We start from the raw sequence: 19,154 nt of genomic DNA, 5'->3' as shown, positions 1-19,154 counted from the left end.
ATTTCTAGATAGATAGGATTAGTTTTTCATTAAACTATTTTTATTATGCAGTATATGTATATCTGGAACTTTTTTCTATTTATGTTGAATTATCCATACTCCTATTATATAGGATGTTATTGTTAGCGTCGTCCTTGTAAGAAAAGCAATCTGATCGACCTTAGTACTTATAGGTTGTTTATAGGCTATTGACAATTGGCCTAACAATTAGAAGACAAGGAGTGTGGTTGTGTGTGGGGCGCAAGTGGAGCGGGAGCATGGATAGACGGGGAGGGGATAGAGCATGGATAGACGGGGAGGGGATTGCGAGGGCTTTACGCTAGTACACCACTAGATATTTTCTTTGGTCACGACTTAAATCGACTTTTTTTTTTGTTTGGATGAAACATTAGAGTAAACTAGATGAAACCCCACGCATTGCACTGGGATATTTTGCTGAGATTGGTAGTTGAATTTGATAGGCTAAAGTGGTATAAAATTATTTAAAGAAATATTGAATTTGATCTAAGGCTCTTGATGTCATTGACTATCTTGCTAAAGTGGTCATACATATGTTGCTCGGGCTTTTAGCATTCATCACAACAAATCACTCGAATTGTCCCTTCAAGATCTCCACATTTGACTCACGGACGCTATCAATTTAGTTTGTGAAAAAAAAAACGCCCAACATGACATATCAATTTTGGCTTCCAACTGGCTAATTTTTCATTATTATTATTATTATTATTATTATTATTATTATTATTATTATTATTATTATTATTATTATTATTATTATGCACATAATGGCTCAAGTGCATCCCTTATCACACCGTTAGAGAGATGGAGGCCAACCGTAAATCCCTAATTTTAAGGGAACCATAATTTGTAAGAAAAATGGACAGAGGCCCTGTTTAGATTCCAACCTTTTTATTCAAACTTTTAACTTTTCCGTCACATCAAACTTTCCTACACACAAATTTTTAACTTTTCCATCGCATCGTTCTAATCTCTTCAAACTTTCAATTTTGGCATGGAACTAAACACAGCCAGAGTAATGCGCCCACAAATGCCACAACTAGATCAGTAGATCACTCATTCGCTTGTGCTCACATTTTCAGAACCGTGCCAAAGCATGAAAGGGAATGATCAGCGTCTTGCTATGGACATGAGGTAAGCTGCAGCATCCATCTCATATCCCACAAAGTTTCTCCACCAATTGCAGTCGACACCGGTAGTCAACTTCTCGATTTTCTTTGTTCCGAGGTTAAGCGCAAAGGTCCAGGGACTGCTTCCTTTGCCGAGGGTGAACAAGAGGGTGCAACTCTTCTCGCAGAACCACCGCAGTTTACTGGCATCCGCACTCTTAATCTTGAACTGGCGGCGCAATTGTCCGATGCCACCTTTCCTCACCCATTCTCCGGCACCACCACACATGTCATCTCCGGTGGTCTCAAAGACCATTGATGCCAAACCGACATATCCTGAGGAATTCGCTGCGTCGATGAAGCACAGCTTCCGTTCAGGTGTGACACCAAGCAGACGAAACTGCTGAATCGTGCTGATAATGCCGTCTAGCGGCATGCGCACCTGTGTCGGCTGCGGCGTGTCGAGGACTCGAGGCGTACTGCTAGACTGCTAGTGTCGTTCTTCGCAGCGGCCAGTAGGCGACGGCGTGGAGCACGATGCCGTGGCCTAGCTTGCCAAGGTCCCAGTTTGTGAGCTTGGGGCCTGGCGTCTTCTTCGCCTCCATGCTCCAGCTGCCGGTGTCTGATGAGTAGGAACGGAACGCGGTAAACCTGTCACGGTTGTAGACGATGAGCACGCGGAAGAAGTTGGCGGACGGCGGCGGTTGGTCGATGTCGGCGTCGGTGAGCAATGTGCATGCGTACATCCTGGGCCTGTCTTTGCCAGACAGAGGCGGCAGCACGGCCACGTCCCCCGTCATGGGGTTGCAGACGCACAGGTTGAGCTTGCCGTCGTTGACATGCTCCTCGCTCTGGAGCTCGAGAACGAGGCGTCCGTTGCGGGAGGCCACTGGGCGTGAGAGTGATAGATCCAGGAGGCCAAGGGCGTCGGTCTGGACGCCTAACGGCAGCGCGCTGGCGGAGGGGAGGTTGTAGCCGAGGAGGCGAGAGCCGAACGCCGTCGGGACGAAGCACGGGGGCGTCGAGTAGTCGACGATGATGGCCCGGCGTTTCCGCTTGCGCGTGGTGGCCACGGCGGCGGCGTCCTGCTCCTTGTGGAAAAAGCCGAGGGCCCGGCCGGGGAGAAGCGGAAGCGCTCGTGACAGAGCGTTGGCCTCCTTGGCCACCACGCTGGCCCACCGCCTGCACGTCGCGGCGCAGCGGACTACGTCGGCCGCGTTCGGCAGCCGGGTGAAAGTGGCCGCGAGCGCGTCGTCCGTGAGAGACGTCCCGTTGGCGTCGTACTCCGCCGTGTCGGCCCCGCTACTCCGGCATCGCCGTGACAGCCAGCCTCCGCGGTACGGCGAGGGACGGGCGGCGGCGGCGGCGCGTGCTCGTCCTTGGCGCAACGGTGGCATCGTGCGCGCAACAGATTGGAATGAGGTAACGATCCAAGGGATTCAGCGATCCCGTACTTATGGCCGGCGCGAAGCGCGAGTCCGACTCCCAAGCGGAAACCGTCGCCGCATCGGAATATCCGATGCACGGGGCTTCTCGCACGACCGCCGTATCCTCTCCCTCCTGCGCCGCTTTTTCTGGTTGAGCAGCGCCGCCGAAAACGGCGTGCCGCTACGCTCGCCCCCCGCTCGCGTTCACCTGCGCCTGGGCACGGGGACGCGGCTAATGAACGCTTATCCCCATCCCCCCGCGTCTTCTCTTCCTACTAGACCATAAATTAAAAAAAAGAGGAAATTTCACAAAACTAAATATTTTATGGTTTAAGTTATAGAAAATCACACATATATTAACACTTGGCACTTAAGTACATATATTTTGGTAGTTTAGTTTTACAAAACCACACTATCGATGAATAGTTTCACCCGTGATATTATGTGGTTGTTTCATCTAGTCTGAGGACGTGGTATCATATTAATTTCGTGCGATGGCTGATAATAGAATGTCATGTCCTCGTCCTAGGTGAAACAGCCACATCATCTCGCGGGTGAATCTATACATCGATAGTGTAGTTTTGTGAAACTACATAACCAAAATATATGTACTTTAAGTACCAAGTGTCAAAATGTGTGTGGTTTTCTACAACTTGAACCACAAAACATGTAGTTTTGTGAAATTTACTCTAAAAAATATATAAAAAACAAAGTTGGAAAAAATTATGTATAGAAATATATAAAAAAATTTTAATTCAAATTCAAATTTAAAATGGGTATGTAAACTTTTGACTTATAAACTTTGGGTCTATAAACTAATATTTGAATTCAAATTCAAATTTGAATCGGGTATGTAAACTTTTGACTTATAAACTTTGGGTCTATAAACTTTAGGTGTATCAACTTTAGATGTATAGAAATACTATATATATAAAATATTTGAATTCAAATTCAAATTTGAATCGGGTACATAAACTTTTGACTTATAAACTTTGTGTCTATAAACTTTAGGTGTATAAACTTTAGATGTATAGAAATACTATATATAAAAAAAATATTTGAATTCAAATTCAAATTTGAATTGGGTATATAAACTTTTGACTTATAAACATTCGCTGTACAAACTTTAGATGGATAAACTTTAGATGTGTAAACTTTAGGCGTATAAACTTAATAAAAGAGGAAAATAAAAAAACGATCGCCGCCAGCGATCAATCGCTCATTAGGACTTTCGCCTGGGCACGGCCACGCTCCAGCGCGAGAAAATTGACATTTTACCATCGTAAAAAGGTATTCGCCCAAATACCACTATACAGCTGGGATTGACCGAAATACCATTCTCAATTAAGGGGCTCTGCCCATATACCATTTTCTTCCAATTATCTCTTTACTCTCATCATTATTAACCAAAATGCTCCTAGTTGAATCAATATAAGTATATAAAAATACGTAGATTATAAAGTAAATACGCCAAAAATAGTTTTACATGTTATTTTTTTTTTCTCTACACCAGATTACATAGTATGCAACGTACTATCTCAAAAACTCACAATGTTTTCAATGATATAAAAATTATTTTTATTTATGATGTAAAGATAGTGTCTTATACTCTATAATTTAGTGTAAAGAAAAGAATATATATATATATATATATATATATATATATATATATATATATATATATATATATATATATATATATATATATATATATTGCATGTCAAGATATTTAGGTGATATATACTCTGTAATCTACATATTTGTTTTACTTGAATTAATTCAATTAGGGGCATTTTGGTCAACAAAGATGAGAGGAAAGAGAGAATTGGAAGAAAATGGTGTTTCGGCGAAGCCCCTCAATTGAGAATGGTATTTCAGCGAATCCGAACTGCATAGTGGTATTTAGTTAAAACCTGTTTTGACTCAGGATGGGAATGGTTAGGATATGGATTGAACCAAACAGTTTTAAGTGAGTTTGTTGATCCATGGTTTAATAGGGTCAATCCATCATGAGTCCATTATATCACTAGGTTATCCATAGATATCCAAATGGATCGGCTACATTACTAGTAGAAAAAAAAACTCTTATCACATCCCTTCTTTCTATATAGTTAAGACCTAAAGCTGAATTGTGGTTGAGCCACGTCACCTGTAAATCTCAGCCATTGAATCTAATCTGGACTCTTGGTAACGCTTCAATCCCAGCCCACTTCTCTTTTATCGCCATCCGCCCTACCGATGCCGCCGCCAGATGCGGTCGCGCTCCCTTCTCCTGCCCCCGCGCTCCTTTATCAGAGATAACGTTAGACTCCCTTTATCAGCCTCGTGCGGGCACCTAAAGGGTTTGTCTGAGTTAATCTCCGACGTCAACCAAGAAAGTACAGAGCATACGACTAAGTCTTCCGTCTTGCTGTAATCGAGAATTTGGATTGAAGTCAAGAAATTTTATCTCGGCGGGTACACCATCTCTTCATTCCGCATTCCTTGTCGATATCCACCAACCGTTCTCGAGTAATCGAGAAGGCGCAGAGTCTGCGACGGAGCCTTGTCAACATTTGTCGTACTCGCCTTAGTCGAACTTGGTGTAGAACCATAGAGACATGGAACCTTCGATAATGTCGAATAGAATTTTCCTGAAATCAATAGTCAGAAAAGAATATTAGATAGAAATAGCCCCCGAGCGAACGCTCAAAGGGTAACATGTTATAGAATGTATGGAAAACTGAAAATGAATTAAACATACAGACCAATGTTTTGTATATGAGCATCTACTCTTTTACTGACTTCGATCAGTCAGTTTGTTGAGTTATACACTCTCCCTAGCCCCCAGCCTTGTCGTCGGAGAATCATTCTCGGAAGATAAGGCTCTTGGACCTTTGACATGCCTCGGTTAAACAAGCACTAATCCTAGCCCCCAGCCGTGAAGTTGGAAAATCCATTTCCGATTACACGACTTGGTTAATACGCACGGCGAGAACTCTTACACGACCAGATCTTACATGGTCTTTCGTCTCTGAAGGATCCGACAAGGCCTTATCTGCTCTGGGCGTCCCCAGCCGAAGTTCCCTTAGGTTCCTCAGAGGCCTTGTCAAGACGGCATAAAGGGACATTAGGATAGGTTTCAACGCTAGGTATCTTTTGTGGTAAGGGATCTCTAGGTAAAACACTTGGCGATATTGTGTACCTGATATCAACTTTGTTGAAGTAGAGGTAATAGGAGAATCGCTACACCTCTGGTCAAGAACCAGGTAGTAGTCGTAACTCAACCACTAGAAGTAAATGTACGAGAGATCGCTACAATTGACTGGTTGAGGACCAGTGAGTAGGTGTCTCTCGATCATTTGAAGTCGTAGTACAAGGACCGCTGCGTTATTGCTGCAGTCGTACCTCGACCATCTGAGGTTGCGGTGCGAGAGATTGCTACGTACTGGTTCGAGGACCAGTGAACGAGTAGAATTATCTCTCGAACACCAATGGATGTTGCGGTGCAGGAGATTGCTACGTACTGGTTCGAGAACCAGCGAGCGAGTAGAATCATCTCTCGAACACCAGTGGAGGTTGCGGTGCGAGAGATTGCTACGTACTGGTTCGAAAACCAGCGAGCGAGTAGAATTATCTCTTGGACACCAATGGAAGTTGCGGTGCGAGAGATTGCTACATACTGGTTTGAGAACCAGCGAGCGAGTAGAATTATCTCTCAAACACCAATGGAAGTTTGCGGTGCGAGAGATTGCTACGTACTGGTTCGGAAACCAGCGAACGAGTAGAATTATCTCTCGAACACCAATGGAAGTTGCGGTGCGAGAGATTGCTACGTACTGGTTCGAGGACCAGTGAACGTGTAGAGTTATCTCTCGGACACCAATTGAAGTGCTAGAGTTGGTTTATTACATGTGCATCTCATGTAGCCAGCATGACTCACGCACCCAACTTATAGCATATCCAGATGTCCGTTCGCAATCATGTCGGGTGATCAAGCCGACGGCGTTCGCGAGGAGTTATCCGTTAACAACCTTTTCTCGAGTAGTCCAGCCATGGCCGGTGCTATGAGATAGGTCATCGGTCTTCGTTGGTAGGTTAGGTGCGACGACTCTGCATTTGTCGAGATCGTTCTCGACAATACGGTGTACTTGACCACAACCTACTCGAGTGCTCAATGGTTCCTGAAAAATATTTTCTAGAAGGTAAGACATATAGCAGAGAATATCGAGTATGTATTTGAAAAACTGTATGGATCTTCTAGTATTATCAGGATATAGCGAGCAGATGTAAATATCAGGCATTATGTAAACCGTAAACAAGCATGATTTATACGGAAGAAAATAGGGCGAGCTCCCAGCGTTAGACTGTAGTCGGCCTAACATCGGGAACACTCGCACGACAGATATTGTATAAAAAACATGCTCTAGATAAACATAATAAATTATTGATTGAAAATATCTGAAAATAGGTACGGTAAATTGCATATAAAATATTGCGTACCTTTGTAAATACATGTCGGATGTATCTATGAAATTAGTAGATTAATTTAAAAAACCAATCTACCAATTACCTTGTTGCGCACTCGTTCGACATCATACGATCTAACATCTTTTGGTACGCTGCGAAGCTTGAGGCTTGGATGATCTCGATAGACCAAGTTGTCGATGACGACGATAGTTCCGATCTCATCGGAGCATGTACTCTGGTCGGGTTAGATCTCCACAGCCGAAGTCGTCGAGTAGCTTGGAGAATCCATATCTTAAACCCATCTCGTCAAAATCCAGAAGCACCAAAATCTCCCTACCTGGTGCGCCACTGTCGACGTTTGATGTCACGATTCCGGTATTTGCATAGTATGGGGATCGTTGGTACTAGGATATACGCGGGACTGAGGTAAAAGAGACGGACACAGGGATTTTTATATAGGTTCGGGCCCCTGAATTGTCAGGCAATAACCCTACATCCTGTTGGCCAAAGCCGGTATTGCTCTTATTCACCATAATCACACCAGTACAATATTTGGGATAGCCTATCTAACTGTTGTCGACATGGCGGTCTGAAGGTTTGACTCGTAGTCGACAACAGGGTAGTCTTCCTCCTCGAGTTCATGCCCGGCGAGATCAAAGACAGCACTAGATCCCTACGGCTGGCCTCTGTAGTTACCGGATAGGGTCGATCTAGGCATATCTCTGATGTCGATATCTGACGTCTTATCTTGACGTATGTTGGCTTGTATTGGCTCGTGGCTTTGTGGCGTCTATGTTGTCTGTATCCCCTCTCCTCCTAGGGGGCCTTGTATTTATACCCATAAGTGTCCCCTTGTCTAAGTAGAACTAGGAAAACCAATATAGATACAATCCGAGTAGTCCTTGTCGTTTCCATATAAAACTCTGGTTGTCTTTCCTTATCCGGAACTCCTCCTATATCCGCAGGTTGTTTCCGTATAGGACATGGTATGTGGTGGGTCCTGCCGAGATTTAGTCAACTACTATTAGGTATGTGGTATCCATAACCCTGACACATTTACTCACCAACAATGAGCCGTCCATCACCGGCGATTAATTCCATTTATTTCCCTCTTAAGCCTCTTTCAGTTCCTCTTTGACTAAAATTTTTACAGGGCTATTGCTTTATTTTTAACACTACACACTATACTTTATTCACTTTCAATTTGATGACAGTGTCAAGAAATCCATTTAGTTCCCATCCGCCCTACCGATGCCGCCGCCAGATGCGGTCGCACTCACTTCTCCTGCCCCGCGCTCCTTCTCCGTCCCGCACAGCGCCGCGCGAGCTGCGGCGCGGGCCCGCGCTCGCTTCTGCTCTGCACCCGAGCGCGCGAGAGAGAGATGCGCCATGAAGCGCTCCTTCCCCTCCCCCGCTGCCGCTGCGCTCGCTTCTCCTCTGCCCCCATGCGCGTGCGAGAGAGATGCGCCGCGGGCCCACCTCGCTTCTCCTTCTCCCTCGCGCGCGCGCGCCAGCTGCGCCGCTGTCCCGCCAGCCGGCGCACTCGCTTCTCCTCCCCGCGTCGCACTGCCTCCCGCCTTCCCCCATCCCCCACGCGCCAGCCATGCCGCGGAGCTGCCTCCGGCCTCTCCCAATTCTTCCAGCGGCGGCGGCTGGACGTGCGAGCCCATCGCCATGGCGGGCGGGAAGATCCAGAAGAAGCGGCACGGCGGCGGCGGCGGAGGAGGAGGAGGAGGAGGAGGAGGAGGAGGAGGAGGCGGGGGTGATGGCGCACGGCTGCAGGGAGGGATCCCGTTCGACAAGTCCAAGGGGTCCTGCGGAACCCGTCGCTGGTGGACTCCATCGTTGAGAAGGCCGGCCTCAAGCCCACCGACACCGTCCTCGAGATCGGCCCGGCACGGGGAACCTCACCAAGCGCCTCCTCCAGGCCGGCGTCAAGGCCGTCGTCGCTATCCCACATGGTTCTCGAGCTCAACCGCCCCATGGTTCCAGTTCTTTAATCGTTTTCTAAAATATATTACAAGCCTAACTAATACTACCATTCTAGGTCCCGCTAATTTTACATTACCTTTTTGCTCCAGCATATGAGATTAGAAATTATCAGTATACAATTCTGTGAGTTGTTTCTTCGTTCTTACATATATGGTGAGGATTATAATCATTTGGTTAATTCCTACTTCCTCCGTTTCACAATGTAAGTCATTCTAACATTTTCCACATTCATATTGATGTTAATGAATCTAGATAAATATATATGTCTAGATTTATTAGCATCAATATGAATGTGGGAAATGCTAGAATGACTTAAATTGTAAAACAGAGGGAGTATTTATCTTGCAGAGATAAATTCCTTAAGCAATTCACAATTCCCAACTGAATGGTTTACATAACTTCTTTGAGATAGCAAATTGAAGGTATGCATATATGTCAAAATCACGTCTTTGCCTCTTGCGATGGCATTTGTTTTGCTGTGATCTTTGAAGGTTTTAATATATGCGTTCGTCAGTATCCAAATTAAATCCAAACGAAATAGTTCATAAATTTGATAGATTTGGAGAAAATAGTTCATAAATTTGATAGATTTGGAGAAAATAGTTCATAAATTTGATAGATTTGGAGAAAAGAATATTGATGCCTTCTGTTTTTTAGTATTTCTTTATTTCTATTACTGATGTTTTCTTCCAAGCTTCACGCCAACATATATAGGAACTATGTCAGTCAGTCACAAAAGTACCGATTTGGAAACAATACTGCAGTCAGATATGCGCTCTCCATGCTGATCTCCTTCAGATTTCAGTAGCCAGAATTGATCTGTTCCCCTTCTCCTAATCGGCTGTTGAGCTACCGATCATCTCCCTCTAGGAGCAAAAGCATTTACTCACCAACAATGAGCCGTCCATCACCGGCGATTAATTCCATTTATTTCCCTCTTAAGCCTCTTTCAGTTCCTCTTTGACTAAATTTTTTACAGGGCTATTGCTTTATTTTTAACACTACACGCTATACTTTATTCACTTTCAATTTGATGACAGTGTCAAGAAATCCATTTAGTTCCCATTCATCCACATGACAATGTTGAAAATTGAGTTAATTTATGAACTCTGCTAGGAGTCATTCAAGCGTATTGGATGTGGCTTCTAAAAACTGAGGTATGTATACCAAAAAATTTCAGCATTTATGTAATAATTTTTAGCTTTTGCATTCGTCCTGTGTTGTTTGCTGCTTGGTCGCTGTATTGTTGCAGCTGCCCTGTTCGTGCTGACCTGGATATGAGTTTGCCTCTCTTTTTACTCCAGAATTTGTGTTTACTCCAATTACGAGTTAGTATAGAATAGTGGCTATGTTTTTTTTGTTATTATTTCGTTCAAATTTATGTTACACAGGATTTAAACAAGTTTAGATCATGAGACTACAGATATCTGATGACGTTGTTACAAAAGTTCTCATCATGCATATATTTTAGCTTATGCTTATAATCAGGTTAACATGGGCATTATATATGTCCTGATACATTCCATTCTTCTGATTGCTATTTGATTTACGTTTTGCCCAAGTTCTGTTATAGAACCTGTCATGAATCCATTTGATTTGCTATTATCTTAAAAAGATATTAAAAGTTTTTTGTAGGCTTTAACTTTGATAAACTGGATGCACATGCATTTACTTATTGTCAGTGCAAATACATCCTTGAGGCATCTTGGATGATCCCATGGTGTTTTAATTAGTTAGGAAATTTTATCCGCTCATTCCTCTACCGCATTGATCCAGTCAGTGCTCGCTCAAATTTGTTCATTATACATACATTGGCACATTCTTTGCATGAATTGACAAAATACCATATGGAAAACACTACAGTGATTGTGTTCTTGATCTTGCTTGCTACATATCTGTATTATCCTTAATTTCCCGCAGCAACGCGCGGGGTTTCATCTAGTATATGTAAAACTCGGACCCAAAATTTTTAAACTCGTGTTCATACTATAAAAACTTATCGATTTCAGTCGAATTTTGGTGGGATAATTTATTGCACAGAGAAGCAACTTTGTGTAAATTTTGAGCCCGTTATACACATGGGGCCCACAATGCACTACTAAAATACTAAGGAAATTTCATTATATGTGTGTAAAACTCGGACCCAAAAATTTTAAACTCGCATTCACATTTAAAAAAACTTATCAAATTTAGTTGAATTTTGTAGGAATGATTTATTATATAGAGAAGCAACTTTGTTCAAATTTTAAGCCATTTAGACATGCGGGGCCCACGATTGATTACTAAGACCCAAAAATTCTAGTTTTAATGTGTGTAAAACTCGGACCAAAAATTTTTAAACTCACGTTCACACTATGAAAACTTGGTAAATTTAGTTGAATTTTGTAGGAATGGATTATTATATAGAGAAGCAACTTTGTACAATTTTTTGAATCATTTTATACATGTAAAGTTATTTTGGGTTGAACCCCTTAAACCTAGGTTCTAATGGTTTGATCCATTTATATTTTTGGAGCGACAAAAAAATCCATTAGGACAAATTTACGGATAGTTTTAGTAGATAAATGGATCGACCCTATGTAAGTTTAAGTGCCTTAATTTGGTTTTGGTGATTAATGACAAATCTAATTATATGAGACTAACGTTTTTATGAGCCTTTCTTTGACTAGTCTTATTTGGATATGAAAGTAAAAATGATGGGAGGTATGTATTAAACTTCACATATTCTAACTTGGTATCTCTTGTGGATCCAAAATATAGTGTGAGCTCCCTCATTGATATTGATTGATTATGTGCATATGCATTCCTTCATATCCATATGTATGCACATCTTGAGGGGAGCTTATTCTATATTTTGTTCATTATAAGATCTCTACCTTGATTTGAAATTATCTTTCATATCATCTCTTTGTATTGTTTATATCGGATTATTATCTATCACAAAAGAGAGAAAAGATTGAAAGATCTTGGATTAAACAATTTGTGTAATTGTTACTTTGGTGATAGATGATAAACAAATGTTTATGGGATTAACCTCTCTTTTACATAAGTTTTCAACAAGGTTATTTCCCGATAATGAGATGTGGTAGATATGCATTCTTTGGTGATGGACCTTAATCATGACAAGGATGAAATTCATGGAGATAAAGCGATATGTATCACTTCTTATCTCCTACTTTTTGATAGGTTCATATATATGATTTCCATGTTATTGTTATATAAGTGTGAGACTAATGTTTACTTGAGTCTTATCTTATTTAGTCTCCTTTACATTGAGAACATGGAGATCATGAAGGTATGTGTTTTTTTGTTTATCTTCATCATTACTACATATGCCTTCTCTATGTATATAGGATAAACCCCCATTGGTTCTTCTTTACTTATGCATACACTTGTCTCTCTTGTATATTTCTTTGTATGCATATACTTAGGGGGAGCAAATCCTATATATTTATTGTGCATGTTTTAGATCCATGTTGTTCACCTATTATATATATCGGATCTTTGCACTTGAGCTTGCATACAAGTATATGACACTTATGATGTTAATGAATACTCAACAAACATATCCATATCTTTCATATGCAACCGGTTGGTCACCAAGTGGAGGATGCCAACCGATTTGTTGGGACTAATGTTTTCCTTTGAACCGTGCAAAGGAATAGATCTAATTGCGATGAGGCTAATGAATGACACCATGGGTTAATGGTCACCAAGCCAAGGACATCGTCATGTTGGCAAGAATAAAGTCAAGCTTGTGATGAGAATAAAGTCTTGACAAAGGATGGCAAAGACCTCGGCATAAACATGGTTCAACCGAATGGTCACAAGTGTTGATGTTGGCTCAAGCATTGACCCCAAGTTGGATGGCGCAAGGCTAAGGTATAATGGAGCTAAGAATGTTTTCTTAGTCTTTTTCCCGGTCTTGGTGTTTGGTGTAGACCGGATTTACTAGATAGGTGCCGTACTATCAAGAGGGGTCTATGAAGCGAGCATGTAGATGATTTTGTGCCATATTAGTTCATATGCATATAGGTGCATTTTGTGGGCTTGTCTAGCCAAGTGTGGTGAGTTTTATCAAGTCCCAAACAAAGAGAGAAGTGGGCACATCCTATAGGTTTGAGTAGCCTCATGTGGTTATGTCCGGTGGAGTATCCTTTGGAGTGTGAGCCATTTCTCCCTGAGAAAAGTTGTGTTTCTTGGATTGATTGTTCATGGGTTGGATAGCCCTTTGAATAAGCTTTCCATAGAGTCCGAGAACGCCAAATTCCGAGATCCGAGTCAAAAGATATCGTCGTTTTACTGACGGTTGGTTGTGCTGAAAAGTGACCTGCGGTCTGACCGTGGGCCTTAGGTCGGTCTGACCAGGGCTGTTAGCCGGTCTGACCGGCGTGGTAAGGCCGGTCTGACCGGCCCTATTGGTCTGTTGCACTGGTCTGGTTTTTGGTGGCGATACAGAGCCGCCAGAGCCGCAACTGGTCAGACCGAGCCGATGGCGGTCTGACCGAGCCGTGGACGGTCTGACCGGCCGCTTCATTGCGGTCAGACCGACCAGGTTGAGTAGTCCGTTACAAAGTAGTCCGGTCTGACCGGCAGAGCACAGAGTTGGGGATTTCGACTCCAACGGCTAGTTTTGGTGGTTAGGGGTATATATACCCACTCTCCAGCAGCAAGGGCAAGGTTTTGGCACTCCATTGCATTATCTTGAACCCTTGCAAGAGCTCTCACACCCTTGTGCACTTAGTTTATCTAGTAAGGTGTTAGAGAGTGAGTTAAGCCAATCCAAGTGCATTGCTTCATTGTTATAGCTAGTGTGGCACTTGATCATCCTCGGCAAGCATCCTAGACTTGTTACTCTTAGAGGTTGCCGCCTCTTAGACGGCTTGTAGAGGTGTTGCCCGGTGACCTCTCCGAGAAGATTGTGGAGGAGGCCCGGCGCCGGTTGTGAGTGGTTTGGAGTTCACCACCTTCGGAGTGAAGGAAGAACTACCCTAGTGATCGAGGCTTTGGTAGTTCTCTCCGTGGGCCGGCTCCCGCCTTGCCCACCCCTTGACGAAGGGGGCGTGCGGTGGTTTCGTGGTTGAGCGGTGGAGTTGGGCTCGCCTCAACGGGGATTAGGAAACCGGCGAGTTTCCGAACCTCGGTGAAAATTCCTTGTCTCTTGTCTCCTTTTTTTGTGCAAATTTACTTTGAGCAAGTTTACATACTTTGTGCTATTATCACCCTAGGCTTGCAAACCTCAACATAGGCTAGCTTCTTTGTGCACTTACTTGAGACTAGTTGATTTAGGTTTCGAATTGTGCAAAACCATTTTGATTTACGCTTCCGCATACAAAACTCGGTTTTAGCCAAAAGTTTGAAAAACCGCCTATTCACCCCCCTCTAGTCGGCCTTCTTGATCCTACACCTTAACCATTCCCATCCTGAGTTTTGACGATGGTAATATGGTATTATGCCAATTTTCTCCTACTCGGCTCCGCGCCGAGCCGCGCGAGCTGCTCTGCTGCCCCACGGCGCCCGTGCGGAGGCCGCCGCCGACCGCACCACTAGCAGCCCTCCCCAACCATGCCAAGCAAGGCAATCATCTCTCTTGCGGCGGTGATGCTCCTCGGAGCAACGTCCCGGCCATTTGCGCCTCAACCACGATGAATTTGTTCCTCTAGATCATCCCCATGTCGTCCCGTGCCCCACCTCCACCACCCATCCCAGCCACCGGTCGCCTTCGTGTGTACTTCGGCGAGCCCCACCGGCGCTCCTAGACCCCGTCGTCGGCCTCGGCTTCGCCGGTGTGCCTAGTTCCCGGAGACCGTCGCCGCCGCACCCAACCTCCACCGCCTCCACACCTGTCCCTAGCTACCGTGGCGTCACCCAAGCGGTGGCCGTGGTTCCCCTGGGCATCCCATCGCCGGCCGCCCCCCCTCCGGTTGGCGCCTCCCCGTGCTCACGCGAGAGAAGAGAAAAATCTGATTAAGTCTAATGGAATACTCTCCATCCCAAAATATAAGAATCTATGATCGAATGGGACATTTTCTAGCCTGTCTAGATTTGTTGTACTAGGAAATGTCTCATCCAATCATAGGTTCTTATATTTTTGGGACATAAGTAGTTAAGTTAACTAATACTACCTCCGTCCCAAAATAATTGTATTTCTATGATTCAAACTTTGTCCCAAAATAATTGTAATTTTAGAGTACTAATTGCCCCATCAATCATCTATCATTCAAATTTCTCCCTATTATACCCTTAACCATCTTCCCACTCTCACATAAACACCATTTAATGAGGGGCACCATAGTCTTTCTTCTCAAACCTTAATATATGATAAACAACATAGAATTACAATTATTTTGGGACGGAGGTAGTAATCAGTTGTCCCTATGACATATGGGCCATGACTACTAATAAAAAGTGTTTAATACTACCTCCATCCTAATATGTAGCAACAAGGATGAGATGAGACTCATCCTAGGATAATGTATATAGACATGCCTCATGTTTAGATACATTGACCCATCCTAGGTAATTACATTATGGGACGGAGGGAGTACTTATTTTGTAAGTTTGTGATACTGACAACTGGGCCCACCATTTATAAAACCCGTCACATCTGACCTCACGCCGACCTCCATACTCGCTGCCTCGATTGAGGAGGGAGGAGATGACGAGATGGATTAGTCGGGAGGTTGAGAGATAGTGGAGAGAGATGGGAGAAAAAGAAGAGGGGAGGATGGACGAATAAGATGAATTTGACGGATTGGTCTTACGTGTAGATGAGGAAGATGGATGTAACTACAGTGGGACAGTTCCAATTTTATAAAATTTTAATGGCACGACGACAAATAAATAAATTGTAATGGCATTTTATCTGAAATGATATATTTACAATGGCATGGATCGAATTGATCTATATAATTCATCATCCCCTTTTCGTGTAACATGTCTACATTGTCAATATATCACAAACGAAACGATTGGAGTAGTAATATTATTGGATTAAAGAAAAACAGAAGCAAAGATTTGGAGCTTGGGCTCCAAATCAGTGAGGAAGGAGATATCCAAGATTACTAAATAATTTGTTATTCACAATTCCTAAATACTCCTAAAATTCCTTCAAAGAATCCAAGATTACTAAATGAAATAAAAAGTAGAAAATATGTATTTTTTTAGTTTGTTTAACATGTTTTTGAAAAAAACAAATTCCAAAACAACCTAACAAATTTATGAAACCTGTTTATTTATTGAATGTATCACTATGCAATTTAAATGGAAAGCATGGAAACATTATAAATGCATTGGCTTTGATCATTGTTTATTTTATTTATTAATCACCCTTATTTATTAAATGTAAAAACAATGTACTTTTTCTTGAAAACACCAAGAGGAGTTAATATGGTTAGTTTGGATAAATTACCAATAGTAAGGCAAATAAAGGGCCTACGTTGGGATAGAGGCTAACTTTGCTATAACTTCATTTGCCATAGGTATGACAAGTCACATAAAAATGTGCCAAATAATTTGTTATCCACAACCATGGCAATCTTTAGCTATGACGTATGGGCTCATGTGCTAATAAAGTGATTTTGTCTAATCTTTGTCATGCAACTAGCCTAAGAAATCACACCACATCTAAGGCTTGGCAAACTTCAACCCCTAACCAAATAACCCAAAGTATTCTCACGTACTCCCGATAGTTTCGATAGTTTTTGGTAATTTATGTTGCCTCTCGCAAGATTGCGTGGAGCTATTAGTTGTATTGCAAAATTAACCTATTTCACCCATCTAAAAATATACGTATTTTGTGTTGCAAAAATTACCTAACACTATTTCAAAATATAGTTATTTTTATATGTTTTATCGAAAATTACTGTTAAGATGAGAAATAGTTGCGATTGATACATTGAGATAGGGAAGTAGGTACTCCATCCGTCCCATTTTAAGTACAGCCATGATTTTCTGTGCCCAACTTTGATCGTCTATCTTATTTAAAATTTTTTTAAAAAAATTAAAAACATAAGTCACGCATAAATTACTATTCATGTTTTGTCATCTAATAATGATAAAAATACTAATCTAAATTTTTTTAAATAAGACGGACAGTCAAAGTTGAGCACGGAAACTCATGGCCGCACTTATAATGGGACGGAGGGAGTAAAAAAAGATTTATATTTTAGTATATAATTGGAATCCCGTATATATTTATATTTTTCAATGAAGGAATTCTATGGAATGCAAATCAATTTTCAAGTTGAGATCACTTAACATTGGTCCTATTAAAAAAAGTCCCTAAATGCTACTCCCTCTATCTCAAAATATAATAAGTAATCTAGGTCTAGATTAAACATAATTTAGTATAATAAATATTTGACAAACTAAATTATGTCTAACATGGAGGGAGTAAAAAGAAAATAAAAAAATACTACTCCCTCTCTCTCAGGTATAAGATGTTTTGATCTTAAGTTTGACAATGTTTATAGAAAAATAGTAATATTTTCGATCCAAGATAAATTTATTATAAAAATATATCTAACTATTAATTTAATAAAATTTATTTAAAAATATAAATATTACTGTATTTATCTGTAAACTGGGTCAAAATAAAAAAATATCATAAACTAAAACGTACTCAGCACTCACTCATCCAGCGACACCTAGGCATCTCTCTGGAGGAGTCGTGGTCAACATACACCACGTCACTCCCGCGCTCCTCCACGCTTCTTCTCCTCTGCCTCGTGCACAGCGCCAGGCATATCCATGTCCATGTCCATGTCCATGTCCATGTGCTGGACCTTGGCGTTCCATGCTTTCATTTACTTCTGGATGGCAGCAGCAGCAACGTGCCAGTGCCAGCATACATCATGTGCTCAGCTGGGCGCTACGTGCTCTCGCCTTTGCGCGGATTGCGCCGGCCATAAATGAAAAAAACGGACGAGGAGTGCACCAGCGAATGCTGCAAGAAACGAGTCATACTTAAGTACTGTACCCTACTGGGAATTATCTAATCGAAATTCAAAAGTCACAAGCATTCTAGCGCAAAGATCACATGAAATAGCCTAGTTTCTTTCCTTTCGATACAAACGAGGGAAGATGATTTCTTAGTTCTAACCATAGTCAGGCACACCAGGAATTTGCAAGTACATCAATTGCACAACGGAATACGATTAGAATGCTACACTGAAACTCACGGCAGAATCGCACAAAATTCAGGAAATTATGAGATCACTTGCAGAATTTGAAAATTTAGAACTTATAATTGCTAGTACATCAAAAATTCAGAACGGGAACAGCGCGATACAAAAATTTTTCTCCAGGAGCAAAAGAAAAGAGGCAACAGCAACAAGCACTCCGGTCAGGTGCAACGTGCTTGGCTCACAAAAGAACAAGAAGCCAAACAGAACTGAACAGGCCACGCGACGGCCAACGCCGAGAAGGTTACATGCGATGCGAAGTTGTGCGAGGAGATGATGATACAGGCGCCGCCCTTTCACCAGGCTTCAGGTCGGACTAGGACGCCGGCCGCCGCCGCATCGAAGCAGAAGAGCACGCAGATCAGGTACCCATCAGGTCTCGTCAGATGTTGCAGCCGCAGCAGAGGAAGAAGCTGCAGAGCGCGGCGGAGAGGACGACGGCCTCGGCGGCGTAGAGGACGTGGAAGAGCGCGTCGTCTAGGAGGGATACGACCAGGCCAGCCTTCTCCCCCCACCTCCACCCGTAGCCGCCGCCGCCGCCGCCGCCCCCTCGCGCCCCCTGCAAACTCACCATGCCTCCTCTCGCAAATTCCGGATCCGCGCGAGCAGATTGATGGATGGATGGGGATGGCTCTCCTCCTCAGCTGGTCCCCCGGCCCGGATGGAGATTTCTTTGTTTGAAATCTTAGAAGTGGAAGATGATGAGCAGCAGAAGGGCTGATGGGACTGAAGGGTTTTTGTACGCCATTTGCTGGACTTATGGGTTAATTAGGCCCACGTTTTTCCGTTGCTTAGATTATTTCCTACTAGCCCAAGTTGCTTTCACGATTTCAGTACGGTTAATATAGTGATTCTTTTGCCATAAAAATATAGTGATTCTCGTCTTCTCGAGCTGCTATCATGGGACCTAGTATGTGTGTTTAGTGCTTAGTGCTGAAGTATTTAAAAACGATCTGGGTTATTGGTAAAGGAAA

The 19,154-nt window shown here is 42.8% G+C and overlaps 1 protein-coding gene and 1 pseudogene across 1 annotated transcript; one reads left to right on the top strand and one right to left on the bottom strand.

The window, feature by feature from the left end:
• Nucleotides 1–906: 906 nt before the first annotated feature.
• On the bottom strand, nt 907–2,524 carry LOC112938587 (uncharacterized). The gene is given in 2 exon segments (XM_026024559.2): nt 907–1,611; nt 1,613–2,524. Coding segments are annotated over 2 exon segments (1,395 nt in total). The 3' UTR covers nt 907–1,128.
• Nucleotides 2,525–8,262: 5,738 nt separating this feature from the next.
• LOC107280178 (uncharacterized) lies at nt 8,263–9,179 on the top strand (annotated as a pseudogene).
• The last annotated feature ends 9,975 nt before the right edge of the window (nt 9,180–19,154 follow it).

Source organism: Oryza sativa, chromosome 1, assembly GCF_034140825.1.
Source record: "Oryza sativa Japonica Group chromosome 1, ASM3414082v1".
NCBI classification, from domain to species: domain Eukaryota; kingdom Viridiplantae; phylum Streptophyta; class Magnoliopsida; order Poales; family Poaceae; genus Oryza; species Oryza sativa.
This window is presented reverse-complemented; position numbering and strand designations above follow the sequence as displayed.